The sequence below is a fragment of the Lactuca saligna genome, chromosome 5 (assembly GCF_052625555.1).
Source record: "Lactuca saligna cultivar CGN05327 chromosome 5, ASM5262555v1, whole genome shotgun sequence".
Taxonomy (NCBI): Eukaryota; Viridiplantae; Streptophyta; class Magnoliopsida; order Asterales; family Asteraceae; genus Lactuca; species Lactuca saligna.
Window position 1 is genome coordinate 21327605 of NC_136421.1, and position 12571 is coordinate 21340175.

Here is a 12571-nt window from a genome sequence, read left to right on the forward strand (position 1 = left end):
TAGAAGAGATAGCCAAAGGATTTATATGGGTAGCCGATGAAAATACACCTCTCACTTTGAGGTTCGAGCTTATCGTGAGTCTCGCGTCTCACGAACGGCTCGCAACCCTAAATCTTGATGTGGGCTAGACTAGGAACTTTTCCAGTCCATATCTCGTGAGGTGTTTTGGCAACCTTCTTTGTTTGGACTAGATTAAGGATATGGGCGACAGTATCTAAGGCATACCCCCAAAGAGAGATTTGTAGCGAAGCTAAACTCATCATGGAACGAAACATGTCCAACAAGGTTCGATTACGCCTCTCAGCCACACCATTCAACTGTGGTGTCCTGGGAGGTGTCAATTGTGAGACAATCCCACATTCCTTAAGATAGTCGAGGAACTTTGTACTAAGATACTCACCACCTCGATCGGATCGAAGCATATTAATGTTCCTACCTAATTGATTCTCGACTTCGTGTTTAAACTCTTTAAACCTTTCAAAAGTCTCTAACGTATGCTTGATTAAGTAGACATATCCATATCTACTATAATCATCTATAAAAGTCACATAATAATGATTAGCATCCCTTGTGACAGTTTTGAAGGGTCCACACACATCTGTGTGCACTAGATCCAACAAACCTTCACCCCTTGCACAAGAACCAGTAAAGGGTCACATTTTCATTTTTCCAAGTAAGCATGATTCACAACTATCATCTGACTTTAGGTCAAATGACTCCAAGACTCCATCCTTTTGGAGTTGGCCTATGCCTTTCTTTCTTACATGTCCAAAACGACAATGCCATAATGATGCTTTATCCAAGTTATCATTAGTAGAATCAATACACAACACATTATTTCCTAGGTTATCTACAACAGACACAACTTCATACACACCATCACAAGGTAATGCTTTAAAATAAAGAACATTGTTAAAGAAGCATTTATTCCACCAACTTCATTATCAAAAGAAAAGGTAAAACCTTGTTTGTACAAAGCATGAAAGGAAATAATATTTCTTACCATTTCAGGCAAGTAACAACATTTATTCAAATCTAATATAAACCCACTACTTAGCAACAAATAATAAAATCCAATCTTGGTGATAGGTAAAGCTTTCCTATTCCCAATGATCAAGTTTATCTTTCCATGCTCCACATTCTCACTTCTTCTTAGTCCCTGCAAATCAGAACATATGTGAATTCCACAACCTATATCAAGGATTCAAGAGTTAGAATAGGGTGCGTTATTAGACAATATTGTGTAAATACCTGCATGGATGGGTTTCACTTTCCCATCCTTAATATCTTGTTGGTACTTTGGGCAGTTCCACTTCCAATGCGACTTTTCATGGCAATAGAAGCATTCAACCTCTTTTGGGTTAGAAGAAGGAGTAACGAAACCTTTCTTGGTTCCACATGAAGAGGAGCCTTCAAGGGTATTACCCTTGGCAACTTTGAAGGGTTCTTCATCTTTTTCCCTCTACCTCTCCCAATTTCCAGGACAGGGGCATAGTTTAGAGTAGGAGTAGGAGTGGTAATAAATGAATTTCCTTTAAGACTTGTTTCAGCGGTCTTAAGGAGTCCTTGAAGCTTGATGAGGGTAACTTCCTCCTTGTTCATGTGGCATGTCATGCAAAATTGATCATAACACGAGGGTAAGGAGTACAAAATGATATCTATTGCCAACTCCTCGGGGAAGTTCACATTTAGCTTCAGCAACTGGTCCACATACCTTTTCATTTTCTACAAGTGATCGGTGGTAGTTTCACCATCCTTCATTCGGCTTATTATCTTGAAGTAGATGATGTCACACCTCTCTTGGCGAGCACTTTGATTGTAGAGGTCCATCAAGTCCTGGTGCATCTCAAAAGGATAATAGTCCTCATAGGACTTTTGGAGCTCGGCTGTCATCGTGGCCATCATGATACAAGCCACTTTCGTGTCATCTCTCTCATGAGTCCGGAATTCAACGATATCCTCAGGAGTAGCAGTTGACTCATCAATTTCCTTTAGTTCCTTGTCGAGGATATATTCCTTGTCCTTGTAGCGTGTGACCATCCTGATGTCCTGGATCCAATCCATAAAGTTGGAACCATCAAAGATGACTCTCCCATAAAGGTTCATGAGAGAGAAGGAGCCAGTAGGGTTTGAGCCAGAAGCAGTATTGTTAGAAGACATCTAAAAAGAAGAAAGCAAGTTTAGATTAGAAATAAAGATGGTCCTTAATAAAACACTCAAATGTAATATTATGGCTAGGATCCAATCACAATATATTATAACTTAGAAGAGGGATGTCGTAATCTAAGCTATAACATATTTGAAAGGTAGGTGAATGTCGATTCACCACTTTCCACAATGAAAAAACGAAATATAAATTATTCGGTTTTTAATTGGTTTTTAGAAACTCGTAGATTCTTTTTGAGATTCATTGAACTTTTCAATGGCATGTTTTAATCTCGAGTGTGCCCTTCATGTTTTGTGACTGGGATGCCGAGGATCACAAAAAAAGGTGTGAAGTAATCATGCAAATTACTTGGTACCCTTAATATTTTTCACTCAATCGATGTGCCAGTTAACCACACGCGCTCCACCGACCTATGAAAAACCTTAAATCACCCTTTTCCTACCTTGTTAAGTTCAAGTTAATGTGCCGGTTAACCACACATGCTCCACTAACGAATTAATTAAAGTGAAAAATGTAATTTCATGGGTTAGCACCTTATTCACATTTTCATAAAGTAACTAAGATTGAGAATTTATAAAAACATTTAGTTACTTTATAATCATTATACTTTTAATGAGAAATTTAAGTCATTGTCCTACCCGTTCAACTAACGACCCTCCACCAGTCAAGGAAGTGGTGGGTGAGAGTGGACACCCATTAAGCTTCCATTCTATAGGCAGCAACCTTATAACCCATTATAGACTGGCTTCGTGAATGAGGCCTACTAACGGTAAAATGACATGATGTTATATATATACATATATATATATATATATATATATATATATATATACACACACACACACATGTATAATTAACATATAATATTATAAAGTATAAGGGTTGAATTTTAACTTTTAAACTCTAGGGATTGGAAATAAAGTTTAATAGATGACTTTACATGTTCCAAAACTTGAGGGCAAGTTTTGTAACTTTACAAAACCTTTCAATTCGTAACTTATGAGTTATTAAAAATGAAGATTCTTCATTTTTATAATGTCTATGTTCTTTTAATGGATTTAATATAAAGTGACTTTTGGCTATCCATAACATGAGGACAAGTTATGGAATCCATTAAAACACATAAAGATCATAAATTAAGCCTTAAACAAGTAACTCCTATGATATATCAAGAACTCATAAGAACATGAATATTCATATCAAAATTTCAAGAACATATGAACACATGTAATCATGGAATTTTGATATTAGTCATTGTAAATGGATTAGAACTACCATTAGACCATCTAAAACAAGTTTTAAAACACCAAAACAATTTAGGGTAATGTTTCTAGTCCATTTCCAGCAACAAAAATCGAAAAACTACACTCTGCATGGCCAACTCGTCGAGTGCAAGAACCAACTCCCCGAGTTGGTTGAAGATTCACTTGGACTCGTCGAGTCCCTTGCGTAGACAACAAGAAATTTGACTTTTTCACTATTTTACATCAAGTATCAAACAAACAAGCCTAGACTCTGATACCACTGTAGCGTTTTGAGCATTCTAACACTCCTAAGGTGTACATGCAACCCTAGAAACCTTGGATCTATGTTTGTCTAAAATACATGCAAAATTTGATTTCAAAGGTTCTTAATCCTATCTAGCTTACATGGGGAACTTTAAACACAAAAGATAGCTAGAAATACATACCTTGTAGTGATTTGGATTCCTTGAAAACCTTGTGAGCCTATCACCCCAAGTTTGATGCCTCAAATGTCTCACACAACACTAAATGCACTTGGAATAAACTTTGACAACAATGTCACACTTCTAAAATCGGCTAGCCCTCTCTATAGTTTCTAGTCTCCGATTTTAGTGAGCATAAGCAACCTTATATAGTGTGTTACAATTAGGGTTACATCATGTAAACCCTAATTGTCATGATCTTTCATTTCCATGACCCATGGGTCCTATAAACACCATGGAGTATCCTATGAGCCTTAGCCCAATTTGATAATACATGGAGCATTAAGCCCACTATACAAGTATGAGTGATTTACACAATCAACCCATATATTTAATTAGCCACCTTTTGATCACTTAATTAATTCTAAATTAATTCTTGATCAATACTAATTAAATAATATTATTAATATATTAGAACTTACAATATATTAATAAACCATAAGTGTTATTTTTCTTATTTTAGTCTATCCAAATGCATGATGCCATGCAACCCAAATGGACTATACCAAACCGATTCAAGTTCATACCAGAAATAGTTATGGACTTAGACACCTTATCCAATACATATCTCATTAGCCTCTCATGACTATATCTCGAATAAGACCCTCCAGTCAATTTGTCTCAGTGGAACCCTCCGGTCCCACAACTAGGGTGGACCCTCCGGTCCTAACTCAGTTAGACACATAACAATACACATCATAAATCACAAAGACATAATGCAAGATATCACAATACTCAATATAAACATACAAGACCCTCCGATCACACAAAGTTACCACCCATGGTAAGTATAGTGAGAAGACTCACCTTGTAAGTGTAACATCCCGGAATATCAAGAGTAGAGTTGAAGGGCTAAAAGTGTAAATTTGAAGGGCAACTCGGCGAATCCATGGGTGGACTCGGCGAGTAGAGTCGCGACTCAGCTCGCGTGTTAAGTGGCCAACTCGGCGAGTCTAGAGCTGGACTCGGCGAGTAGGCGCTGAGTGGAGAAAACCCTAAATCCGGAGGATGAGCCCTATTTAAAGGACATTATACCCTCTCCCCAGCCTCCTTGATCTCCCTTGAAGTCCAGAAACCCTAGATACGTGATTGTGGAGGATTGGAGTGCACTTGGAGCTTGGGGAAGTGCTTGTTGAAGAAATCTTGAAGGAGAAGAGACTTGGACCAAAGGGCTTTGCAAGGATTCAGATTAAATCTTCTCTTGGAGCTTCCTTTTGAGGTATTATTTCATTGTTTGAGCTGCTATTATTTAGATTCATCATTGTTGGAGGTGTTAGAGATCATATCTTTTGATGTATTGGAGTTTAGAGGTTAGATCTGAGGTTGCTACCTCAGATATGGAATGGAGAAGGGGTTTGAATGCATAAAGGTCCCTGTTGTTGAGATATTGATGGAGCTATCTTGTCCCAAACCCAAACCCTAGAGTGAAAATGCCTAGATCTTCTTGGATTCACGTAAAGATTTCCACTTTACGTGATGGATGGCCTTAGGAGGGGTAGATCTACAGTTTAGATCATCTGCATGGCTTGGAAAGCCTCTGTATGGATTCAGACCAGGTGGTACTCGACGATTTGCTTGAAGAAAGACTGGAACTTGGCGAGTTGGAAGAACAACTCGGCGAGTTGGATGAAGATGGCCTGGAACTCGGCGAGTTGGAAGAACAACTCGGCGAGTAGGTTGAAGATAGTCGTAGACTCGGTGAGTCTGGTCGTAGGGACCAAGTTTCTTTTGGGAAGGCTGTGACTCGGTGAGTTAAGGGATGACTCGGCGAGTTAAGTCGCGAATTGAAGGAGGTTCTGTGTATGGGGACTCGGCGAGTCATCGGGTTGACTCGGCGAGTAGAGTCAGTCAGGGGTAGACTTTGAATTTGACCAAGGGTTGACCAGTTGACTTCCAGGGGTATTTTGGTAATTATTGGTATTTATTGGATTCAGTCTTTTGGGTATTGACAGTGTTGGAGTTCGGGTCGGAGGTTGCAGCAGCGTGATCTTATCCTTTCAGTCAGCAGTTGCGAGGTGAGTTATCCTCACTATATCGACAGGGTCTAAGGCACCAAGGTCGGCCCTTTATTGGATTGAGATTCATATATGGTTGTTATGTTATTGCTTTGATATGTCTGCATCCTGGTAGCTAGGATGGTATATGCTAGAGACCTGGTTAAGGTCGATTTCCCGATATGTGGAGTGATGCTATGCTAGTGACCGGTTAGGTCGGTATCCCGGTTAGGGTAATGATATGTTATGTGATCTGTCCGATCGGTTTGTGGACTATGAACTGTTATATGATTGTATGTTATGTGCACATGGTTGTTTGGATTGGAGTTGGGTTGAGGCGGGTCCTGCTTTGTGCTATAGGACAAGATACCCAGGGCGGACCGGTTGTTCTGAAGGCCCAGTGGGCGGTCCGGATAAGCTGTAGGCCCCACGAGGGCGGACCAGACGTGCCGAGGCTCGGAGAGTGGACCAGGCTGACTGAAGGCCTAATGCGGGCGGACCAGTCATACTGTAGACTCAGAGAGTGAACCAGGTGGGTTGAAGGCCCGACGCGGGCGGACCAACCACACTGCAGACTCGAGGGACATGACTAGACTCGGAGGGTGGACCAGGTGGACTGACGGCCCGACATGACGGACCAGTCCCACAGCAGACCCGATATGCATGGCTGTTCTGCGATTCGTTATGATATAGCATGTTATGTGTATGGTATATGTGGTTGGTATTTTGGGGGTATCTCACTAAGCTTTCGGGCTTACAGTTGTGGTTTAATGTTTTTCAAGTTCTTCAAGAGACCGTGGCAAGGTGAAGGCATGATCGTACCGCTCCTCGCGTTTATGTTTTATGTTATGGACCTGGGAATGCTCTGATAATAAATGTATTGAAAACCTTTTTGTAATAACTTAATAAATTGGCATGTTTTTGAAAAGTTTAAATTTTGTTGAAATTTTGGTTGTTACAGTAAGCAAGCAAATAAACCTCGTACATGAATCACCTGTCTATCCTCCGCCTAACACATACGATAATTATCTCTAATTAATAAATGACCCTCAAAAAAGCTAGGCTAAACCCTCTAAAAACTCACAGAATGATAAAAGACCATTTTACCCATCCATGGCCTCTATAGTCCACAATTTGACCAATCCCTAAAAGGTAACAAAAGTCAACTGCAACACGTACGCTGGGCGTACAACCCCTTTACACTGGGCATACTACCTCGCCAGGCATGCATGGGGATCTTTGACGATATGTCGCACGTATTGGGAGTAGCGTACGTCCTATACTTTCTTTCCCCACTCCCTTGGTCTTAATCCGTTAATACCATAGCTATACTCTCAGATCTAGACTCCCTAAAGGCTCATACTCAATATAGTTCGTGATTTTAAGCCTTTTCATGGCTGAGCAAGTCACAAACACAAAAACTCTCACTTTTTGCTCCAAAAAATGCTCATATCTCATGCATGGGGTGGTTTTAACGTCCATGACCTCATTTTTATGAATCCTCTCCACTAGAAACACTTAAAGGGATGAATATTAGGCTTTGGAGTTCAACAACTCATAAAGCTTCAAGATTTGGGACCAAAAACCCTAAAATAGACTATAATATGCACAAATAAAAAAGGATTAGAAAGTTCTAAACTTTATACCTTCAAATGATGCTTCAACCATACAAAAGCTCAGATCCAAAGCCTAGACTTAAACTTTATTCTCTTTAATGCTCCTTCTTCACTTATAGAAGCCCACAAGAACACTTAGAAGCTCACAAATGGTCACTCAAGCTCAAGGGACGGAAATTAGGGTTTTGAGAGGGTTGAGGGCCGAAAATGGTGGCCAGAAATAAGGCCATCATGTTCCTTAAATAGCGACATACCCCTCAATTAGGTATTTCACTCTGAGCCTAGTACCCCCAGCATACACTCTGGTACGCCCAACATACTAAGTGGCCTCCGCATGCAAATCATACACATGAGTACGCTAAGCGTACACAGGCGTACACCCCGCATACTCAACTACCACCTTTTCTCAAATAAAGGGCCAAACTTGACAATTACAATAAAACAAGGGTTAATGAGATGTACCTATCTCGGGATGTTACAGAACAAGATGATATCTCATGTAGTACAATCCATAATTCATTTTATGCTTTAAATATCTAAGCACTCTCACTAATGCATACCAATGATCTTTACCAAGATTTTGGGAGTAACGGCTCAATCTACTTACACTATATGCTAAGTCGGTCTTGTATAATTCATAATATACATTAAGCTACCAAGATCTTGAGTATATTCTAACTGAGCTACACTGTCACCTTTATTCTTCTTTAGATGACTAGAAGCATCAAATGGGGTGACAACCTGCTTATCATCATAGTGTCTAAACTTCTTGAGTACACTTTCAATATAATGGGACTGAGTAAGAGTATAACCACCTGGTCTTTTTTAAACTCTTACACCAAGGATCACATCTAATACTCCCAAGTCCTTCATGGAAAAGGAGGAGTGTAGCATTTTCTTGGTTTAATTGATCACGTCCAAATTAGTACCCATTATAAGCATATCATCCACATACAAGCACATGATGACACACACATTCTTGTATTGTTTAACATAAACAAATTTATCACATTCATTTATTCTAAATCCATTAGAGAGTAATGTGTTGTCAAACTTCTCATCCTAGTATCTTCATCAACCTTAATCTAAAGCTTCATCACATCTCCACAAGTCGGGGCACCCATAAGCCCTGTTCCAACGATAGGATCTTATCGAAGTAATCGTCTTTCGCGAGTTCCTTGGTAGGGCCCTCGCTCAGCTCAGCGAAGAACACACCATCTGCTACAAATCAATACTTAAAAAAAATTACACTAATATGTATGATAATTATACATCACATCGACCTGCACTGATTTGAAGATGATATCGCGTTGATTTGGAGAAACAAATCGACCGAAAAAAAAAGAACTAAGGCTCTAATTTGCAAAACCAAAAATTACTTGTGTAGTTGGTGTGTTGTTGCACCGAAGTAGAGGTTGCGTTGGTGCACTGCTATGTATCATGGTGAATGTTGATGAGGACAATGGTTGGGTGATATTGGTGAACTCGTTGCAGTCCGACAGCAACCGGCTACAAACATTGTTGATGCACTCTCCGACCGTCTCTATTGGACCGCTTCACTTGTCGCAGTCCCAACTACGTTTTCCTGCTCCTTCCATAGAGGCTGTGGCGAAGGCGGTGTCACCAAAGTCTAAATCGGCGAAGATGAAAAATCGAGAAAGCAAGGTTTGATGGTAATCGGAGAAAATATGGAACAAATGAAGAAGATATAGATGAATAGGAGGGTGAAATCGATGTAAAGGCGGTAAGAAGCGGTGGGAAGCACGTGGAACATGTGAGAGAATGAGAAGTCGGTCAATTGAGAAGAAGTCGGTCACCAACTTGACAAATTATTTAGCCGATGAACAGTAAGAATCGGAGTCAGCTTGAAACCAGCCAGTCAAACAAAAGGCGGTTTAGCTTGGCTCAAAACCGAACAATGTAGATAAGCACACTTGGGTTTTATTGTATGATAAATATGTTTCAATAAGTCAAACTTGACTATGAAGTGTAATAATCTATTACAATACTTTGAATACATTATTATATTCATTTCATTTATTTATTATCTACTAGTACTTCATAATCACAAAGGTCTAACTTCAAATTTGGAAAAGAAAATTGGATTTTCTAATATATGCCTTAAGGACACATATAAAATACATTAATTAAAATATTAATTATAAAAAATATTATCAAAATTAAATATGATTAAGATTAACTATGTTTAATATTATCATAGTTAAATGTAAAATACATTAACTATAAATAATATTATATATAATTAATATTTATGATATTTAATTATAATAATATTTCTCATAATCAACACTTTAATTAATTTTTATTATATTGTCTTAAGACACGTATAAAAAAATCCCAAAAAAAATGGTACAAAATATGATTCAATTTTTCTATACACTAAAAATATTAATCCTAAGCTTTTGTATTATGTTAAATTATATATACATGTTCGCTTTTTTAATTGATATATTTGTTATATACCCATGTTTATCTCGATGCCGCTTGATATTGACGTATTTCAGGTCTACTTTGTACAAAGTCTAAACGTTGACTTTGAATTTATAAGCATGTTGATTGTTGAGTCATTATTCAAAGTTCTTTAGCAAAGTAGATTGCAGATTTGCAGCCATGTTTCCCTCTTTAGAGATTTTGATCATCTTCTTAACACCATTTTTCCTTTTGATGATTTTTATCCATATCAAATGGATTTCATCGCATTCGAATGCTACCAAAAACTTACCACCATCTATACGGAAGTTTCCGATCATCGGAAACCTACACCAACTAGGCTCAGCCCCTCACCGTTCTCTGAGGACATTAGCCCAGAAACATGGTCCGCTAGTGTTGATTCATTTAGGCAGCGTGCCTGTGGTTCTAGCTTCCTCCGCTGAAGCAGTTCAAGAAATCATGAAAACCCATGATCTAATATTCTCAAACAGACCCGATATGGGTATTCTCAATAGATTGACTTACAATGCTAAAAACGTAGGATTTGCAGGTTATGGAGAATATTGGAGGCAAGCAAAAAGTCTTCATGTCCTCCACCTCCTAAGTGCAAAAAGAGTTGACTTGTTCCAACATGTCAGAGAAGACGAGATAGCTCTTATGATCAATATGATTGGAAACAACAGTGATTCTATGATCGACTTAAGCCAGATTATCGTTTCACTTACGAGTGATATCATCTGTCGGATAGCTTTGGGACGGAAATATGACAAGAAGTTTACAGACTTGACAACGAGGTTAATGGAGATGTTGGGTGTGTTTAGCGTTGGAAGCTATATTCCATATCTTTCGGTTGTGGATCGTTTAATTGGTTTGGAAGCAAGAGCGGATAAACTTGCGAAAGAATTTGATGTGTTTCTGGAGGGTGTAATCGAAGAACATTCAAATAGAAATTTAAGAATGGTTGGTGGTGGTGGAAGGCAAGATGTGGTTGACATCTTACTAGAAATTCAAAGAGAACAAACCACCGACTTTCTTGTTCATAGAGATACCATTAAAGCTTTAATCTTGGTAAGCAAATGTCCTAAACTTTTAATATTAGTCTAGTAGACCCAACTTCTATCTGTTTACTAAATAACCAAAATTCCAAAAATGATACGTTTTTTGAAATTTTAGATTTGGGATATGTTTTTTTAAATTTTGGAACAGTTTCTTTTTTTACTTTGTTTAGCCCAAAATCTGAATTTTTTTTTTTTGGTATGACATCAAGTTATTTTGAAACAAAACAGATTTATCCTGAAATATACATTTTCGGGCATGATGGCCATTTGGCTAACTAAACAAAATTGTGTCATTTTCCTATATTTTCTCGCAATCATATGGTCAGTTTTGTGATTATCGATCCCTATATAAATCTTGGAGAAGTGGCTAGTTTTTAAACTTTCTATGTTTGAAGGAAATGTTTGTAGCTGGGACGGATACTACATTCACAACTCTTGAGTGGGCAATCTCTGAGCTAATAAGACATCCAAGAGCAATGAAAAGACTCTTACAAGAACTAAAAGAAATAGCCCAACAAAAACCTAGAATCATAGAGGAAGATCTAGAGAACACACAACACCCATACTTAGAAGCTGTACTAAAAGAGAGCATGCGGTTGCATACTCCACTTCCACTACTTGTTCCTCGAGAATCAACACAAGATGTCAAACTTATGGACTACGACATCGCAGCTGGAACTCGGGTGATGATTAATGCATGGGCGATATCAAGAGATCCTAATATATGGGAAGAACCAGAAGAGTTTATGCCAGAAAGATTCTTGAATAGTAGCATTGACTACAAAGGTCTTGACTTTGAGCTTCTTCCCTTTGGTGGAGGGAGAAGAAAGTGCCCTGGTATTCATTTTGCTATGGCTATTAACAAGCTTGCTTTAGCAAATTTAGTGTACAAGTTTGACTTCAAAGTGCCAAATGAAGGGAAAGTGGAAGAATTGGACATGAGTGAGTCTAGTGGGCTTACAGTCCATAGGAAGTATCCTTTGCTTGTTATACCAAATACTCGTTTTTAGATTTTATTCTAAGGTTGATGCTACATCGATCTAGGGTAGTAGGGTACCTTTGGAAAACATTTGTTTGATAATCCTTAAATTTTATAGCTTGTGTCTTTTGTTTTTAGTTGTCAAAATATGTATATGTATATGAATGTTTATGTGTGCTTGAATTATATAAAAAGCTAACGACATCATATATCAAGTAACTTTGGTGAATAAATACAGTGTTGATCAGAAGTACATACCACATTACTTGTACATAGAGATCATCATATTAAAGCTTTAACTTTGGTAATAAAATTCCCCAAAAAAGTTATCTTTGTAGAAATGATAAATGGAAGTCTTTTAACATGCATTTGCCCTGTTATTTCATATTTTGGGATGCACTACAAGAGTTAAGGCTTTACACTATGTATAGTTTTATCCAACAGATCACGTAGACATCTTCTGTATTCATGTTACATATTGTATTTATATAGCCTTGTGATTTCCGGTGTGGCCATGAGTCCAGCATAACAAAGTTCCCTATTTGCTTTTACGATTGTAATTTCAATAATAGATGCTAGT

General features: G+C 38.2%; 1 protein-coding gene across 1 annotated transcript; it reads left to right on the plus strand.

Moving 5' to 3' along the window:
• Positions 1-10115: 10115 nt before the first annotated feature.
• Positions 10116-12210, plus strand: LOC145045375 (3-beta-hydroxylase-like). The gene is made up of 2 exons (XM_078993715.1): positions 10116-11022; positions 11408-12210. Exons 1-2 carry the CDS (start codon positions 10135-10137, stop codon positions 12020-12022), a joined length of 1503 nt encoding a protein of 500 aa, XP_078849841.1. The 5' UTR covers positions 10116-10134; the 3' UTR covers positions 12023-12210.
• Positions 12211-12571: the final 361 nt, after the last annotated feature.

Bases quoted from the DNA above. Each gene is read 5' to 3' on its own strand.
- LOC145045375 (XM_078993715.1), top strand. From the start codon at position 10,135: ATGTTTCCCTCTTTAGAGATTTTGATCATCTTCTTAACACCATTTTTC. The intron at 11,023-11,407 runs GTAAGCAAATGT...CTATGTTTGAAG, and splicing joins CCATTAAAGCTTTAATCTTG to GAAATGTTTGTAGCTGGGAC.